At 41.6% G+C, this 20,017-nt stretch overlaps 1 protein-coding gene across 6 annotated transcripts; it reads left to right on the forward strand.

Annotated features, from left to right (window-relative positions):
• Positions 1-1,735: 1,735 nt before the first annotated feature.
• On the forward strand, positions 1,736-20,017 carry LOC136421205 (islet cell autoantigen 1-like). 6 transcript variants are annotated; one of them, XM_066408390.1, is made up of 16 exons: positions 1,736-1,866; positions 6,471-6,592; positions 7,509-7,592; positions 8,347-8,527; positions 9,695-9,767; positions 10,219-10,342; positions 10,871-11,069; positions 11,711-11,935; positions 12,503-12,606; positions 13,115-13,270; positions 14,244-14,437; positions 14,997-15,164; positions 15,905-16,009; positions 16,459-16,611; positions 17,046-17,222; positions 17,609-20,017. In XM_066408390.1, exons 3-16 carry the CDS (start codon positions 7,576-7,578, stop codon positions 17,737-17,739), a joined length of 2,007 nt encoding a protein of 668 aa, XP_066264487.1. In that variant the 5' UTR covers positions 1,736-1,866; positions 6,471-6,592; positions 7,509-7,575; the 3' UTR covers positions 17,740-20,017. The 6 variants fall into 6 exon arrangements, with proteins under 6 accessions (XP_066264487.1, XP_066264488.1, XP_066264485.1 ...); XM_066408391.1 differs by lacking the exon at positions 14,997-15,164 and adding an exon at positions 15,560-15,640; XM_066408388.1 differs by lacking the exon at positions 7,509-7,592 and adding an exon at positions 15,560-15,640.

Raw genomic sequence — 20,017 nt, forward strand, 5'->3', positions numbered from 1 at the left:
TCAAAATTTTATCCAGTTGCTTGAGTAACTATTTTGGCGTATCTTATTACCTGGATGTCATACCTTCATTAACGTAATCTTTTTACGCTTTGTGTGTTCTGTTGTCCTTTTAGTCATACTTGTACGTTTTGAATGATATTCCCATTATAAAGTCAAGGGTAGCACAAATCCAGTTTAGGACGCAGCGACGCCGCAAACGTGCCGCGGGTTCAGTGAGATAGATAGGGGCTTAAGGAAAGATGCAGCACGGGTGATTTTAAAATGATTTTCAAAGTTTACCTTTCCGCCCAAGTCCCCATCTCTGTAGGAACGCCAGTCTTCCTTCTGTGGAATCTTGGTCCCCGGTGTTCGGTACTTTGTCAACTTCTCTTCTGCCATCACCATAGCGCAGCCTCTCCTTTGTTTGGGAAAACCCCGAACTTTTCTCTTCTGCATCATCACAATTTGAGGTTTGTGCCACAGTTGCAGTGTTCCCCATTCTTACGCGTTTGGTTTGAATTGTGAAAAAATGTCTTTTTATTTACAATCGCCTTAAATATCACCGTAACAAACTGGCGTTCCAAATGCGGAAAGAGAAGGTGACTGACCGAGAATGGCCCAGATTTGACCATGAACCAGGTTTCAATTAGTCTTTTTCTGACGAACTTTTCAGCGTTCTGTTGCACACATTTTAAGTTTGAAACACTCTCCTTTGATATTTATATCAAATGATTTTTTGTAAAATTTATATCTCATATAATAGCCAAGCAGCTGTTATCAGTACCATTGCACATAGGAGGAAATTTCATGAGTAGTAATTATAAGATTTTGGCTAAAGAATTGGAAGGTCCCCGGGAAACGTTCAGACTCTGACACTAGGATTGGAACGTTTCCAAGGCGTTCGTAGTTTCTTAGACTGTTCTGATTTAAGGAATATAAAAAAGGCACCAGCTACCACCAGCTGTTCGTTCCCGTTTCTTCTAAACGTAACCTTGAGTTCCCGGATGTAACGCTAACGTTTGATTGGTTTAGTTGGTGCGCAACGAAACTCAACAGAAATGATGTGACACAAACTACCCAGAAAATTGACAAGGATACAAACTCGAACGTTGGACTCGATACACATTGATACGTTTTTAGAGATCATTTCCCAACATGAAATACAGAAATAGCATCATTGTGCCGTCCTACTGCAGTATTTGTGAGGAACGCCAGGCGACGCTCATACCTAACTTTGTCTGCGGTAGCTATTGGTACTGCAGCACTCATGATATGGAAAATTTGCAGAATTTGATTGTCTGGATTAGATCTCTGATTTTGAACGTTTTTGATCAAGTAAAGAAATAGTTCCTCCAAGTTAAACAAGCAATAAGTTACTAGTGGTGACCATTAACTTACAGATATTTGCTATTTCTGTACTTAAAACGTTTTACTTGCTGCATAGTCACAATATCTCACAAGCTATATTTTACAAGGAAAATATGAAAGCTGATTCATTGTCATGCTTTAATCGTTTTTTTTTGTCAGTTTGAAAGAAAAATGGAGCAATTCGCAACCACCTGTTTGTTGCTAGGTACCCTGGGGCAGAGGTTAATATCACGTGATCTAGAAGGTACTCTCACACCCAGGTTCGTCGTTGTCCTTTTCCGTATCATAAAGAATCCAATTTGCCTATCATAAAACGACCAATACAGTCAAAGAACACACCACAATAAATGTATTGATATCATACGACGTTTGTCATTAATCTTTGGTCATCTTGTCAGGAAATGCGCGTTGATTTCCTTGCGAACGAGAGCCAACCAACCACTTGTTAATGGGAACAAGAGTTGTGACGTCAGCAACCATCATGGCGGACGGGAATGGAAAGGAAAATTCTCGCTGAAGGTAAAACCATTTTTATCGCTTCCTCGACCTGTCTGCCTTTTCCTCTAAATTTTAGATCGCTGTTTTCAGTGCTAAGTTTTATTATTCAGTGAGGAACACACATGGTCGGGATCTAATTTCTTGGCTGGAGAAACGCTTCTGTAGAGGCCAATATGCCAGGGGGTGTGCCTTTGTTTTGCTGGCTGAAAATTTCATGTTCGCCAGTCGTTTTATGTCCGGATTGACGAGACAAATCGGCGCCGTAAAGCCGGGGACGGGGTATGTGGGCGTCTCGGGACGGTCTGAGGGCCGCAGGTAGGACAGAACCCGTGTAAAATCGCTTTTCACGGCCGAAAACCTGAGCGGAATGCGGGATTGTGGTCTGGCCGCGAACCGGATCTGCTAGTGTGACCGCCCGGTGAGGTACAGACGTGTCAGGTACGGACAGGTGAGAAACACTCACCTGGAACAGGTGAGACACACAGGTGTATCTTACCTGGACTTCGTCTGTTGTGTAGTTCAGAAGAAGAAAATATAACAAGAAGAACAGTAAAATGTATCTAAGCTCTTTAAATACCAGATCGCTGACGTAGCTCACTTAGTAGTGACCTGACCTCTACATAATGACCACCTGGCCATTGTGACTTTTTGGGGGTCCCTTAGATTATTTTTCCCATTTGAGACAAGCATTATGAACCCTGTCTATAGTGACCACCTAGCAGAGACATATCTGGTTGAAAAGGTGAGAAGCTACCAGGTGACCTCACCCGTACCTGTATGGCCCCATACCCTGGTGCCCTAGATACTGTACAGTCAAACAATTCACAGATAAAACTGTACGCTGTGTTTATAGCTAGACTGACACGTAAAGCCCATTTTATTGAGGAGAATGACCATTTGCAGTCGTAAGAAGAGGGAGTAAATGGCGGACCTGAAAATGAACCCCACATCCATGGACACCAGTTCAACAGATCGTAAAGTAAAGCCTGAACACAAAGCCCAAGTATCAGGTGATCTTCTCTATAATGGGATGTAACAGAATATGCTGTTTACATGAAGAAGGATACAGTAAGCCAGTCAGTAATATGTAACATATCAGGTGAGTCAAGCTACAGTGCTATTCAGAAGGCAAAAGGGGTCAAACTGGAAGTGTAACGCTTGACATGAAGTGTATTATTCGATTGCTATTGCTTTTTTATTGCCTTCTCAAAAGCTAAGAGTGAAATATGGCTGAATGAGTAGGCATAGCAAGTTATTTTTACTCACCATTAATCGTAGCCAGACTGCTTTAATTCAACATTAGGTGTTGTTGGTGAATTATTTGTGAAGAATAATTAATTCTACATAGCACGTTATCCTGAAGTTTGGTGTGGAACACAGTGTTTGAATTAACTGAGCGTGTGTGGATGAAGTTGTCCTGAAGAAAGAAAGGATGGGATACATGTGATTATTGCAGTATAGACAAGAGACGGACCAAGAAGTCAGACATGGGGAAGGGTTAACTGTTTTCTCCTTATGTTCTAGAAGTTCCTGAATTGTTTGCTTTATTGTCATCAGGCGCTAATTCTGCATTTCGTCCATACTGGAAGAAAATTTGCGATAGCAAGCGAAATTTGATAAAGGAAGGAATTTTCCTTGATACTTGATAGTACTACTGGCTAGCTACCAAGAAACGTCCAAAAGAGCTGACATTTGCTCAGATGGAGGTCGACAAGGCAGCTGGTAAAGTTATCCACCAGTGTGCAGTGCACAAGGACTGTTGATGTTTTGAATATTTCAATAAATCAAAAATCACCAGCCGTTCCAAACAGATTTTAAGCAGGTCCCAGTAGACATGGTAGAGTATCATAATCCCAAGGCCATGGATTACTGTGCAGTGTTGATGTTAAACCCCATGGCTGAGTTAACAGTCATGCACCGGCGATGGCTTTTGTTGACTGTGTGAATAGGAGTGGTCGAAAGTGGGGGTGGGGGGTGTTGGGTGCTGAGTCAAAAATCAAAGTTCACTTAAACATGAGCTTTTCTTGGAACCTTTTAGTGCATTTAAAGGAAGTGGCTGTGTCAACACGGGCACAACAAAACTTTTCATTCATTCATTCATTCATACTGTGTGCTATTATTATAAATTATGTATTATTATCAAAGTTTACACTACTGCTAGTTCTTAGGCATGGCAGGGCACCTGTGATTCTCACTTGACATGGACAGTTTGTGGACAACATTGACATTGATTGTGACACTTCCAACGTCTCACTTGTATATTTAGCACACAGCAAATAACATGTGCACACATGTTCATATATGCTAATACCATACTACATTACAGACAAATGATATTGATTTTTTTCTCTCACAGTATTTCTGGCAAAATAAGGATAAGGCCTCAGGCAACCTAGGTATAAGCTGTGTCTTTATGCTGAAAATGTTCCTTTGCACATATGATAAATGATGTAATATGTAGCTATATGGATAGTGACACCTACGGTATCATCAATAACCCAGTTCCCACCCAGACTGTGTAAACAAGTTTCTCCCCCCCACTTCAGCAGTAGAAAGTCAATATTGACTGAGGATTTTAAGTGCCTCTGGAGGGATTGTGTAAGATTGAGGACAGTCAGCTCGTGTCTGGCATCTTTGGAATTTATTTCTAATCAGATGAACAATTTACAAACGAACAAAACAGCCTAAGAACAATTAGTAGGGACTTATTGGATGATACTTCTGTAAACATAGGTGACAGACATTAAGTACTGTGGGTCCTACTTTCCCTGAGCACAACAATCACGTGACCCCCCTTTTTTGTTTCATCGTTTTTCTTATTGAGATTTTTTTCACAACTAGTAGACATTTACTTCAAACTCTGGCAAAATGTATGTTTGAAATGTATCGAGTTAAATGGTATATATTCATTTATATGAGTTTAGAATTGAATTGAGACACTCCAGTGTGCTGGTCTTCTTATGTTCCATTTATGAACTTGAACCATTACATGCTGTAATTGCAAAAAGCCATCAAAGCTATAAAATTGCTAGCTGGAGACTCTCTTTATTGCTTCATTATGAACAGAGTGAGACTTTTATGTGAAGGGTTAGCAATAAATGTGAACTCAAGCTGTGCAAGTTTATTGTTTACAAGCAATCAAAATTGATGGAATTGTCTCCTCATCTAGAATTCTTCATTAATATAATGTGACAATGAACTTGAAGGGTGGACTGACATAGACATATGTATAAATGTCAACTAGAATTAGGTGTTTATGATAAGTGTTCTATATAATGTATCAAACAGCAGAATCATTGGAGCGGATCCGTGATATATGATACATCTGTCTGTCTCCCTGCATCCGTGGAGGTCACACAAAGGACAAGACGTTAAGGGAGGCTTGGGACTCAGCCTTCTTGAGATTTGTATTCAAGACTTGTCCATGTACCTTATAATTATCTGTCTTACATAACAATTAAGCCCACTCTCATCTTTCAAGTGGAACTGTAAAACAATTTGTACTGTTCTTGCCTTGTCCTTGGTGCTGAATTATTGGACTTAGTTGGAAAACGCAATATCATTTTCTTATTGGTTATAGTGATATCAAATTTGTTTTTTTACAATAGCCAGATAAAAATGTTTTAGAAATTTCAGTCAGAAATATTTCAAGAAGCTAAAGGAGGTAACATTTCTTGCAGAAACAGCTTATTTCATATTTGTAGCCTTCTTGTGAAATGTTTAGAGGAGCTAAAATGTGACTAAATCTGTTCTCCAGCAATTTTATTTAGCTCCAGTTTAATCCTCGTCATATTTGCATGAAGTTAAGGTTAGCAGAAACTGGGCTAAATCTCTTCACAAACCATTTATGTAGCACCAGAGCATTCCTGTAGGTCTCCTCATACAAATCGCTCTCCTGATGGGCTTGTGAACATAGGAGCCCAGATTTCCACAGATAACAGTCATGAGAGAGAAGAAATATTCATGGTCCCTCCTGAGTCAAACTGCAGGAGATTCTCCTGATGGTCCCATCAAGGTTCCCCTAATCTGTCTCAGGTTCTCACAGTTGGTAAATAATCACTGTAAATGTTCACGTTGTCGTCTGTTAGCAATCCAAAAGGCTGGGATGTAAAATTAGACGGGGAGTTTTCCTGCGGTAAATGGTCTCTCAGACTTTCTACATGCCTAACAGTTGGCTAAAGGGTAGTTTTTGGTACATTTTGGATGATTGGTTGCCAGATTGGAGAGCTTGGTAAGGACTTAAGATTCCCAAGTCTGTAGTTTATCTGAGAGTGGGTTCGAATAAGGTTTGGTCATGATGTGCATTTTTATGATCAGCGCATACATTGGGTTACGTTTACAGTAAAAATGGGCAGTATTCAGATGTTTTGCAAGTATTTCATCAGTCAAAAAGAATGTAAGAAGTAGGCAGGAAGAAAGGAGAGCTTTTTTTTGTTTTAACATCTACTAATATTAGATTTAACTTTCTGTGAGATACATTCAAGCGGTGTACTTATGGTGACATCAAAAGTATCGAGGAGAATGATAAGATTACACTGATAATGAATCAGGTATATGGACATCCAATCCAGCTCTATCTGCCTTGAACCTTAAGTAGTTATTTGTATTCTTGTCTTTTACTATAGGAGTGGAGGGCTGCCAAGGGTTCTGCAGTTTCTGAGGAAAAGAGGAAGTTGAGTGCTGTTGCTGTCTCCTGTGCTGTCCCTTTGCTGTTCCACTGCTGAAAAATAGCTGTCAATATGGACAGGTGAGTTGTGTTTGTTGGCTTGTTTTTCTTCATGATTTGTCTTCAATTGGCAGGGCTTATGTTTTTCATATTAAGTATGAGTATACATTAAATAGCAGTTGAACAGGATTTTTATTCAGGTACAGTATTTCTAATAATCTTTTTGAAATCAAATCAAATATTCAGGATTCTAAATCAAGTGACATTTTGACCTAGGGTCCAGATGCATAATAGAATTTATAAAGACTAAAATATGTTTAACTGTTATTGCTATGAATGATTTGAGATGTGGTAGGTGTGCGTACTTGACCCTTGAAACCTAAGCAGGCTATGAATAACTTGGTTGCCAATGTGCCCTGTGACTGAACACAGTAAAACATAGCACACCAGGACAGAAGGCACTTTGAGCTCAAACCTACCCCTAATACCACCTCCCATGATTTATGGTGATGGTGTTTTTACATTATGAAGATTGAATTCACCCAAATGTCCTCCCAGACATTGAGCCAGCGGCGAAATTCATACTAGCAGTTGGGCAGCAAAAATTACATTCAATTTTTTTTCTGTATTCTAATGTAGTTAAAAATACCAAGTACAATATTTCATAGAATCGATTCTTTGTAGTTTTAACGTATCACCAAACAAAATAATGTGGGCAGGCAAATTTGCCCTTGCCAGAACTTATAAGTTGGCCACCAAATATTAGATCAGAATTCTTTCAGTTGAAACTCTCAGTCTGATGCAATTCTGCTCAAAATCAATCTTTCATTGAATAAAGAAATAACGATAAAGATTTTACCACCAAAGTTATTGCCAAACAGAATCATGCGGGCAGTCAAAACTCCCCTTGTAACTCGCCCCAAATCCACGAGGCATGAAACCAATCCTGTTTTAATCTGTCTGTGCGTCACCTTCGGCGCGCTAACATTGATTCCAGCGGCCGTTAAATGAGGAGGGCAGCCGAGGTGAATCACTCCCAATTAAGGACAAATCTTACCTGAACTATGAGAAGGCTTCCTCTGTAAGTGTGACGTTGGAGAACAAATAATAACCTGGGGATAAGTGCAGGGGGTGGTACTGTTTCTCAGTTTGGTGTATCAACAGAGATGGCATTGTTTCTGAAGTTGGTTTATTAAATAAACACTAAAGTGTGGAAGGTTAATTTTCCTTTTTCATGTTTGCATGTGGCTGGTTTTGGTGGTCTTTGAGCTAAGAATATAACATACTGGTAGTATTACATATGAATGTGTCCTTTTTAGATTGCAATAAACCAATATGTTGGACTGCAAGTAATGTTTGATTTCCCCTCTATCTATTCTAAATTATATCCGCCTATGGAAAAAACTTTGCATCAATCATTTTTCTATTTGATGGTTGTATTCAACTAATGAACCGGAGCTCTGTCAAAAGTAAAAAGACCATTGCAGTTTGTGCCAGATTAGAAGATGTCAAGATCCTTTTTGCTTTTGACTCTCCTATAGAGACCTGTGTGACTAGTTTTGTGGCAATGAGAAAAGTTCTTAAACTAGTTTCTCATTGTTTATGTAACTTTGTACAATATAGCTCCGGACAGCTGTAGTATCATGACTGTCATTGTCATATTAATTTATAGTTACAGACCATCCTACGGAGTCAGTAAGATCCAGAAGGAGTCCTGGCAGGGTTAGGGTTAAAGGTTAGGGTTAAAGGTTAGGGTTAAGGGTTAGGGTTAAAGGTTAGGGTTAAAGGTTAGCGTTAAAGGTTAGGGTTAGGGATTTATGTACTATTGTCTGTAGTTACAGACCGTCCTACGGGGAGTCTTACGACCGGTTCGTGCGCGATGAGTCGAACACGTCAGGAGTGAGTAAGATCCAGAAGGAGTACTGGCAGACCAAACAGAAACTCATCAAGAAGTTCGGCAAGAAGGAAGACGAGTTTGTTGTGGCGGGAGATGCTGACGTCGACTCTAAACTAGAGGTGAGGATCTGAAGTCTTACATACTTCTATTAAGGGTGTGTTTTAAAGAGTAATGCTTAACAAATTGCAATGCGTATAAGTACCATGTATGCTTATCACATATTACTTGAAAGAACTACCGTACATAAACTACATGTTACTATAGACCGATCCTGTCGAACACCATATCGAACGAATAGAAGACCGATAGAACCCCCTGTTCTATTTAGCCCACCTCCGTCAAAAACAGCGTTGGCGGGGCAGAAATGGCACGTGTAAAGCAGGGTACGTATATCTGGGACAGGTTTTCCACTGTATTGGTTGACTGCATGCTCAGAACAAAATCGAATTTAAAAAGAAAATAGATCGGGCACTCAAGGAGAGGAAGCTTGAACCACATGCTGTCTTACTACAAAGTCCGCTAGCGCAGAGTTTTGTATCTTCAGTTACTGGTGTGTGAAACTGGTTAAATTGAAAGTGAACAGGGAAGTAAAAGGATGCATTTTAATTCTTAGTTACTACATACCATGCAGCTGTTATGCATGCAGTCAATACAGTGGGAACCCTGTAACAGATATATGAACCCTGTTTTACACGTGCATCGCCTGCTTCACAGAAACTGGGCGCTGATGCCCACCGACAAGGGAAAGCTATGCGGCGCATACCGCTTTAACATTGACCGAAAACATTACGCTCTCACCGCAACTACACCTACCCCCTCCTTAAACAACTCTACTCGGTGGATACAGCCTTCAACAAAGAAGCCATAGCATTCTTATTTGGCCCGCTCTGAAAGGGTTTCAGTGCCACAAAAGCTAAACCGAAGTCAGTGGCATTATTTTCAACCTTGCTGCGGCGGCCATATATGTTTGGTCCGTCAAACCCTGTTTTTGACGGAGGTGTTCGAAATCGAACAGGGGGCGTGGCTTTGGGATCGGTCTATTGTATGTCCTAAACAAAGGACCGATTGTAGTATTAAGTCTATTTGCACTTATTGTGCTTTAATTTGTTTTCTAGAGGCATATACCAAACCTCAGTGCACATGCATGTCTACATTATTTGTACCAGATATTGTGGCACCTTTGTTTGAGGGGCTAATAGTCAACATATTCATTCATTGAAACAAACTGTCATTATTCCCTTTGCATGACTGTAACTAATGTATTGCAATGTTCTGTTGTATTTCAGATATTCCGCTCTATCCAGAAGTCATGTATGGACTTGTTAAGAGTCATTGAGAAATACCAGGATAACCTGTGTGGTATGTATCATTATGATTCTATTGTATTCTGACCCTTGCAATACAAGCTGTTATCTGCATTATGTACCAATTGCAACTTGAAAGCTTTGAAACTTGGGAAAATGTTTTGGTAGATGGAGAGATTGGCAACTCTTTCTTCTTCACATCCCTGTAAAAGAATGTGTGGAAAGGCCTTTGAGTCTGTATATGCAGTAGAATGATGCTGTTAGATATGAACATGGGATCCTTTGCCCAAGCATGGATATCTGAATGCATGAGAAACTTCAAACTTTATGGTACAATCAACATTTACAGTTATTAAGACTGACACCTGTGTTCTTTTTCTCAAAACATTGGCTTTTGAATATTAATATGCAGACTTGTATTTACTTTACTTTTTATAGCATAACATAGCACAACAGAATAGCTGCAAACAGCCCCAGATCTGATCTAACCCTGTCCCCTCCCCCAGCCCTGTCCCAGGCTGAGAATGAGCTGGGGCGGTTCCTGAAGTCCCAGAGTCAGATAGACAAGACTCGCGCTGGCAAGATGATGGCCGCTGTCGGCAAGGCTGAGAGCTTCTCTAGTCAGCAGAGGTAAGGACACATGCACATAGGCACATAGTACATGCACTCATACACACACTCATGTACGGATACACACACTCTCTCTTACACACACGCAAGGCAGAGAGCTTCTCAGAGGTAAGGATACAGCACACAAGAACATGTACACATACACACAACATAAACACACACACACACACAAACACACAAAGCAAGGCTGAGAGCTTCTCTAGTAAGCAGAGATAAATGCACACACACATACACGCACGGCAAGGCAGAGAGCTAAAATTTACAGCCAGAAGAGATTGACTGCACTCTTGTAGAAAAGGCCACACAGATTTTATCTTATGAATCCCATGTACAGTACATGTAGCTATGATCTGTTCCTGAAAAAATATAAATCATGCTCTTTTTGCAAAGGTAATGCTCAAACCTTGCCTTCAACTTCTTAAAGTCAACCTCTTCTTGTAGATCTGATGTTTTCCTGTTTCCTGAGCTGGTATATTGTACACGTAGAGTTAACTCATGTCTGCCCCCTCCCCCACCCCCCCCCCCCAGGCTTGCCCTGAGGGTGCCCCTGGTGCGCCTGTACCAGGAGGTGGAGACGTTCCGGTACCGCGCCATCTCCGACTGCCTCATGACGATAAACCGGATGGAGACCTCGCGGACGGAGTACCGCGGCTCGCTGCTCTGGATGAAGGACGTGTCTGAACAGCTCGACCCCGACACCTACAAACAACTGGAGAAGTTCAGAAAGGTGGGAAATTTACAGAGACCTCTCTACATCTCATTGTATGAAGCAATTACCTAGGATAGTACGTAGACAGTTTTAGCAGTATTGCTTAGGCACAGGGGTGAACATACTGTCTTGTGAGAGCTCAGTGCTTTACAAAAGATGCCTTTTTAAAATGATCTTGAATCAGTTTAGCTCGCTGGAGAGCTATTCTTCATCTTCTTGTAACAGAGAAGACAGACAGTATGAACAGGTTCATTGTAACCTGGCTTTCAGCACCAAGGAGATCGCTTGCACCACAAAAAGTGGTCTTGAACCAGTTTAGCTCACTGAAGAGCTACTCTTCTACTGTTGTGACAGAGAAGACAGATGGTATGTACCATATTCACAGGTTCATTGTACCAGGGAAACTTCCTGTGTGCTTGGCCAAAAACATGAGCCGTGGTGAATCCGCATTGCACTACCACTAGCTACTTGAAAAAGCATTATGCTTCTCCTCAATTGAGGATGACTGATTCACCTTTTTTACCTACCTTACCTTTCAACAAGTACAATGGGCCACAGCTTTATGTCCTATCCTAAGGACTGCAACTCTTTCCAGTAGGGTAAAATGTTCACAAAATGTAGCTTCCAACTAACACAACCCTCTCCTCTCCCCTCCCCAGGTACAGACGCAGGTGCGCAGTACCCGGGGGAAGTTTGAGAAGTTGAAGAACGACGTGTGCCAAAAGGTAGACCTGCTGGGGGCCTCCCGCTGTAACATGTTCTCCCACACACTCGCCACCTACCAGAACACGCTCCTGCACTACTGGGAGAAAACCGCCAGGACGCTCAGCGCTGTGCACGAAAGCTTCAAGGGCTACCAGCACTACGAGTTCACCATGCTGAAGGTGGGTAGCACTTTTACGGCTTTGTGTCCCTGCTTGTTGTCACTGATATAACATTGTATTTACTTCACTGTACTGTCATATGACAGCTCCATATGATAAGTGTCAACACAAAAGACAAATTTTAGGCATTTTGTGGGCTGCCATCAAGCCTCCACAAGTGAATGCAAGCACTTCTAAAACATACCTAACCCTCACGTGACAGGGAACACAGCAGAATCTGATGATAAACAGGATAGTGAGTGTAAGTGAGTGAGTCAAGGGTACAATAGTGTTCTGGGTGCTTCATTAATCAGCAGCTCTGCCTCTGGTTCAGAAGTTGACAGTTTGAATTCAGCTCTGTTGTTGCCCTCGTTACTTTAAGACAACTGATGATGGCAGCTGTAAGCAGGTACCGTTTGCTGTTGTACCTTAGTTCATCAAAAAGAGCTAGAGGAGTTTTCCATTTACATGAAACCTGCATATATACCAAAGCAGAAGTCCTGAGGTTTATAGTACAACTAAGAAGTAGATGTGTATTGACATGGCTTTGAAGAAAGTTAACTGTATGTGAACTGTTTTTCCTTGCAGCAACTTGAAGGTCCAGTCCAGAAGCTGATAGAGCAGACGACAGGGGAGAGGAAGGAGGGAGATGTGGAGAAGGGGGAGGAGGCAGCGGAGGAGGGGCCAAACAGGTGAGGATGGAGGGAAGGAAAGAGCCAGGGAGGGAGAGGTATAGGGTGGGAGAGAGGAAGGAGGGAGAGGTGGAGAAGGGGGAAGAAGCAGCGGAGGAGGGGCCCAACAGGTGAGGATGGAGGGAAGGAAAGAGCCAGGGAGGGAGAGGTGTAGGATAGTGATTTAAGGAGATTTGCAGTATGAGTAAGGGAGAAAGAAAAGGAAAGAGTCATTTAGAAGTCATATGTAAGGAGCAAGGTACTGAGAAAATATAAGCTGAACTATCTAGCATTTGTGAACCTAATGACAATTGCCTTTGTGTTCAAAATCTAGACAGAAAGGTTTTAAACCCGGGGTGTTTACAGCAAAGGTTTAAGAAGATGATATGACTGGTAATGTAAGGGATGTGAAAAAGGAAAGGAAAAGGGAGAGACGCCAGCGGTGCCAAAAGTATCTTACTGTTCCCTCCTCAACTTCTAAATGGTATGGCTCTTGATTTGTGGGTATGTACTGATTATTTCCACCTAGCAGTCTTGATCTTCTGCAACTTGAAGACGATGAATTAGAAGACAGGGGTCAGACAGAGGACAAGTGTGGCCGCTGTAAGGATGACAGAACAATGGAAGAAAAGAGCAGCAAAAAGGAGGAGGAAGAGCAAGAAGACAACATAGATGAAACCACAAGGTCTGAGATGGTGGAGGAGCACATGTCTAACCCAACATTTCAATACTAACCCAAGCTGAACGTTGGACTTCTCTCTTGATGCTTGTGTTTAGCTTATCTATCGCAGGCTGAAGCTGGGCTGCTTGGGCTGTGGTTATCACTCTCATCCCTTAATCTTGCTGGTTAGATATTTGTGGATTTTTACATGTTCCAGAAAATGGGAAGTTTTTTTGAATTTAACTTTTAGCTTTGCAGGCTTGGAACGTAGAAAAAAATTGTCCTTAACATAGCATCAACATTGGTGCTGGAATTACAATTCTCAAGTTGTTCTAACACTGACCTTGTTATGACTGTTGAACCTACTTATGATAAGCTCTAACATTGAAAATGGTGGCTTCTTTGAACATGCACAAATTCTACTAACAATATCATTGTGATAAGCAGAAGTTGGTGTTTCTGTGTGGCTGTTGATTGATAGCCTCTTTACTTTTTTTTTCTACCACTGCCTACTAACATCACAGGATGGGAAAGATCAGGGATCTGTACAACTGCACTTGACTTTTATAACCATTGGCATTAAACTCTCTCTTACAGCACCTGTGTAGGCCTTGGAAACAGTCTGGCATCCAGGCTACAGAAAATGCACTCTAGTTGGAATTCCTATATAACGTTTATGCTTTGGTTTTGCCAAACTAACATGGTTTGTTTGTTTGTTCTGTGCCTCAGCATTTTTTACTGCATTATCAGACTCGAGAATGTCATATTAAAATCTTATCCTGTGTTGCAATCCCTCCTCAGACGATTCAAAGTGTGTTGTTGGTTTCTCACACTAACATGGTTTCTCCTCTGCACTACTCTGTTAGGGTAAGGAATGTTGCAAAATCTAATCTTGTATTGATGCCCACAAATGATTGATTAATTGATTGATTGATTAGTGGATTGATTTATAAGTGGATTGATTGATAGATTATCCTGTGTTAAAACTCCTCCACAGACTAATATCGTTCGGGGAGGACAGGAAAGCGGACGCGGCGGGGGGGACGGACAACGGCGTGGAGACCACGGCAAACGGGGACGATGACGACGACCTGCTGAACATGATTGACGAGCTGACGGTCGGGGAGGACGAGGAGTTCACCAACTTCGCCGACTCGCGGCTCGACCTCCAGAAACAACGTCAAGACCTGGGTAGGTGTTTTTTTGCCGCACACAAAGCCTGTGGGGTACTGTAAATGCAGAAATGTTTGAGGTGGTTTTATGTTCGCGGTTTTCACAGTGAACTTGAAATCACCGCGAATATTTCTGTCCAATACTGTAGCGCAAACGCTCCAGTTTCACCTTAGCGCGAAATAAAAACCACACAAACTTAAAGGCATTTGCAGTAGGTTCGTGTTCTGAAAATGCCACTAAGTTCGACCTAATATGTTTTCTAAGCTCTTGTAATTTCTTGCTGAAACATAACTTTAGACTGTTTTGTATTTGTTGTTATGGCTCTTATGTTAAATCCTTCTACAGGTTTGAGCATGAAATGGTATCTTTGGCTTTTTATTTAATACCAACATGCAAATAGTGATCATCCTGTCCTCCTAGTGGACACAAAGCTTTGCTGTTTTCCAGTGCTTTCTATAAGGTCTTATTTATTGGTGTTATATTCTTTGCAGTCTTCTCTTTCTGTTTTTAATACTTCACACTAACATCAAAACATCTTGGTGTAGACTATAACTTCACTCTCTCCTTTCTTGCCCAGGTGCGCTTAATGACTTAATGGGACTAAATTTCACCCCAGCGATGTCAGATCTAGCACTGCTAAACCAGGACCTAGCACAGCTAGATTCTGACCTAGCATGGCCTGGCACTAACCTAGCACACGCACCCGGCTGGACAGAACCACACACAGACACAGGCAGCCTGCTGGGTTTGTGCCTCCACATTACAGTCACTTACATATTGCTTACATATACATGAACAGGAACACAGTTTACTAAGCTGATATCTAGATTTATGTCAATGGACTACAGTGTATGTCATCTGAAGGAATCAAGATAAATATCTCTTTTTTCCAAACTTTTCATTCAACATGTTCAGGTTTCTGATTAATCATTTTCTGGAGTAAACAAATGGGACATCATGTTCAATTTGGTTCATGGTGGTGGTACATCAAGTCGGGTACATGTACATGTGCAGTTACTTGACTTGACTGTACACTGTAACTTACCTACCAGTGAAGCAGTTACTGCTTTGTGCACCAATCCCAGGTGTTAAGGTTAACATTAAGGTTTACACTAACACTAACCCCATATCTCTCCCCAGACATGGAAGACCCTTCAGAAAATGAAAGCTCTGTTCTCCTCACATACTCACAAGACACTAACCAATCAGAGGACAAGGAGGGTTGGTAACTCGTCCCTCATTGGTGGTTCTCATTGCTAACTTTTGTCCAATGATATGGCATGGTTTGATATCAGGGTTAAGGACTGGTGGTGGGGATGTGGTGGTGGCTGGTTGGCAAAAATGAGGCATAATATATTATAAAATCGATCATGGTGTGCAAAAAATGAGAGCGGAACAACAAAAATTGCAATTCTGGCAATGAAGTTATCAGTGCTGCTGGTACAAAGGTGCTTACTGTAGACTCTGGTGTACTCCTACCTACAGGTGCGGGGAAAGACCTTCTGTCTGACGAACCTGCCAACAACGACCTTGACCTTGATAAGGATGACATGACCTTGCTCAACGAGATCCTGAATGCCCCCTCTACAGGTATGGTATGGTCCCCTCCCCCTACCCCCGCAGAGGAATGGTGTCGTCTATAGTTGTCTGAAGTTCTGCTGTGGCCAGTAGTAAACTCTGCTATATAGTACATGCCTAGAATGAGCTGACTTGGGATTTACATGTAAAAGGCCCTCTTGCAAGAAAGATTGGCAAGGACTTTTAAAGCTGTGTTTGTTGTTACAGTAGTGAGAGTGATAGTATGAAAGCTCATGGGTGTCCAATAATGTTATAATATGATGCATAGAAATTCAGGAATATTTGACCCACTACTGCAGGTATGTGTCCATGAATGATCACATGACCTGAGCACTGGGCCACTCAACCTGAGGTCGGCCATAGGAATGGCCAGAAATTTGATGTCTTCGCATTTTTGTGTTAAAAATCAGGATTGTGAAGTTAATTGAAACAATTTTTCTGCTGAATGATTGATTTTGCAGGAGAAGATGAGTTTGCGCAGTCGTGGCAGGCGGTGTACGGTAACCAGCCTCCCCCCATGCAGATCCCCGGGGGTCTGACGGGGGAGGGGGAGGGCAGCATGCAGCAGTTCCTCCCCTCCCAGCTGCTGGAGATGCAGGCTGCCATGAGCCTGGGTGAGTCACACAAGACAAGTCTACAGACCTTACCTTGTACCACTTGGAGTCATGCTTCACTGGTTTGATAACTTTGTTATAGCTTCTTTGTACTTTGTACACTTGGAATTGTACATGGAAATGTATAATACTCTTAATATATGTTAGAGGATTACCTAAGGTGGTCCGTTCTTCAATTTGCAAAGTAATCACCATATTACAGTAACACTGTAACCTAAAGCCCTATCACACCTTTAAAACTAGAAGGCAACCTCACCCACCAACTCCTAACTATACACACAGATGACCTTACTCATGACTAACTTCCAACCATGGTTTGGACAAGATTGGGAGCCCTAAAATTGGTCTTGAGAGAGCCCCATTTAAACCCCTCATCAGATAGATTCATAATAAATAGTTGCCATAGTCTTATTTTTGTATCCTTCCTTCCTCAGGAGGCCTACCACAAGGCCCCGGTGGCCCCCAGGGCATCACACCGATGCAGGGTGTGCCCGGCCAGCCTCCCTTGATGCCTACTGCCATGCCTGGTGCAGCGGCGCCACCTGGTGGCCAACAGCAGCAGAACATGCCAGGACAGCAGCCAAACCAGCAGCAGCCTCAGGAGCAGAAAGGTGGGGATGGTACAGGGACTGCTATTGGTGGAATGATCAACTTTTGTAGATATCTGACCAATGAGGTCATGTCTACTAATTGTAAATCTAAAATCAGTTTCGAAATAGCTTTTGAAAGCAAAGATGTGAGTCAATAGTGCTTTGTGATTGGTCTAATTTCAACCAATCAGGCGACCTGAATCATTGTCTAGAACAAAGTATAAATGTTTGTGGAATGAAAATTTTGGTTGAAATCATTTTATGGACAATAGTTAGTAAGTAATGAATCTTAGGTTTCTACGAAAAACAATAACTCACATACACATGCACACTGTAATACAGACACACTCACATTACAAGCCCTTTATGGTCTTTCCTTACATAAAACCCTTTCATCTGTTTTACAGGCAAACCTGGAAAAGGTGCCGGCAAAGACATGTCGGCGTGGTTCAACCTGTTCGCAGACCTGGACCCGCTCGCTAACCCGGACGCCATCGGAAGGAAAGAAGGAGAGAACCAGGAGGAGAGGAATTGCTGAGGCCCCAGGGCTGGCCCTTGCAGCCACAGTGTGTGCCTGTTTGGTAGCAAAGTAGGCAGAAGATGACTCTATTAATTTAAATTGAATCCAGAGCTGAAATTGCCAACTGACAGCAGTGTTGCTAGACCTCCACAGCCCACTACTTTCCCTCATGACTCTAGAATAAACAAAAACAACTGCATGCCTTATAAGGGCATAACATTGACCAATCAGCTTGGTCCGTCTGTGTCTCTATGGTTACCACCAATGAATGTGACCACTAACTACAGTCTGTGTCTGTTGCTATAGCTACTGGTAAGTCTACTGAACAAGATAAAATCATCTGGTGCAGTTGCTAGGCAATGGTGCAATCAGCTGCAACAGCCTTATTTCCATGGCAACAAGGCTTGTCAGCCAATCAACACAAGCTGCTGTCTCTATGGTTACTGTCGTCTGATTTTGTCTCCACATTCACTTGGTTGAAGATAGCCAATCATTAATGGTTACCATATTTGTACATAGGCGTAATGGCATCTTTAAGTTGCCATGGTTACCAGCCTGAAGTCTAGCCAATGAGCACAGTCCATTGGTTGCCATAGTAACCAGTAAGAGAAAAGTCTCCATGAATTTGTACCACTATAATGTTACTCAAGCCCTGAAGAATATGCAAGAATTCCACATAAAGTCGGAAGGCTAACTTAAGTCAGCGCAAGCAAAATTCTCATTTAGTTAGAAAATGTCGACTCTACTTTATCAGAAAAGCAGAAAAAACATGCAGAATTTGTGTCACTATTGTCGTGTGACTCAAGACAAAAAACAACGACCCTATAACCATAATCAACTCTGCTGTTTTAGAACACAAGTCTTTTATGTAGCCAGGCTGTTGCCACCAGAAAAATATTGCAACAATCTGTAGGTTTTGCTACATAACATGAGAACCAAAGTGATGCACATGTAAGTTATTGTGCTGCAGAATATCTGTATATAACCTGACATGTTAACTTGCCAGGTATGTAACGGGTGGGTAACATGATAGCCACCCAAGCAGCTTTCCTGTAGCTATTCTGTAGCATATTATCGCAACTTTTGTAGCTAAAAATCTTGACTTTTTCTCAGTGAAAACCGATGCTTGAGACATTAAGCATAGTGCTTTTTCAATAGCTAGCATGGCTTTGCTACAGCTCATTTTTTGTAGCCAAGCACACAATAATAGTATGTGATATTAGTTTTAAAAAACTTTAGGAACCCTCTGTACTCTTCGTTCTGCTGGTGTGTAGCAAATTGCCAGTTCAGCCCTTGAGATGTAGGTTTCTGTGTGCGGGCGTGTGTGTATTTGATTCCCAAGATGTAGATATTGATGAATGAATTGCTTGTTCCTGAAAAAGAGACCTGTTGTAAAACTATGTATAGGGAAATGTATTGTTAAACTCTCTTATGTTGGTGCAATGTAGACTCTATATAGGCTGGTGCATATTGTAGACAAACCAATGTGAAACCAGCACAGTTAGATTTAGTAGATATCACCTGGTCTCTTGTTAGGTTCTTGTTGGTTGGCTGAGACACCACTGACTATTTTGTAACATTTGCACATGCATCGATTTTGGCAATGTCAGAGATCGTCCTCTGTAAAAACATTATTGTGTTGCCGATATTTAGCAAGTGTTGTGCATTCCATTCACAGGCTTTTGGCTTTCTAATCACTCAACCATTTCCCATTCATCTGTGGTGTTCAGAATTAACCTATCAATTTTCACTCTTTGGTGAATTCATGCTTCATACATGGAATAGCTGTGTCTTGGATATGCCAAAAATAATTACTCAAGCAACTGGATAAGATTTTGAAATCTTATCCAGTTGCTTGAGTAATTATTTTTGGCGTATCTTATTACCTGGATGTCTAACCTTCATCAACGTGTCTTGGATATGTTTGCTTAAAATATGCTAATTCTGACAAAGAAATTGTTGCAAAGAGAACAGCAGTCACTGCCCTCATGGCCAAGCTGTGTTTGTTACTGTCTATCACAAACCATTTCCACCTGCATAAACCGTTGCTGCTATAAACATCACCCATCACATCATCACATTCCCCAGCCAGCCTTCAGGAGTCTGCACAGAGATCAGGCTAGACTCAGACTTGAGCGTTATCGTGAGACGTTTGTGTACGGAGATGTTGTGTATTTATTAGCATTTTCATCTGTTTGTTGTTGCCTTGACAACACGACCCTGTAAATTGCTGAATGTTACATAAGTTACATGTAGACAACAGCGATGAATAGAGAACTGAAGGCAAAGATGCTGA

The sequence above is a fragment of the Branchiostoma lanceolatum genome, chromosome 15, assembly GCF_035083965.1.
Source record: "Branchiostoma lanceolatum isolate klBraLanc5 chromosome 15, klBraLanc5.hap2, whole genome shotgun sequence".
Classification (NCBI taxonomy): domain Eukaryota; kingdom Metazoa; phylum Chordata; class Leptocardii; order Amphioxiformes; family Branchiostomatidae; genus Branchiostoma; species Branchiostoma lanceolatum.

What these genes read in the sequence shown, in the direction of transcription:
- LOC136421205 (XM_066408388.1), top strand. An exon ending in ATACCAGGATAACCTGTGTG is followed by an intron (nt 9,768 to 10,218) that starts GTATGTATCATT and finishes CCCCTCCCCCAG; the next exon opens with CCCTGTCCCAGGCTGAGAAT. An exon ending in GCAGCCTCAGGAGCAGAAAG is followed by an intron (nt 17,223 to 17,608) that starts GTGGGGATGGTA and finishes TCTGTTTTACAG; the next exon opens with GCAAACCTGGAAAAGGTGCC.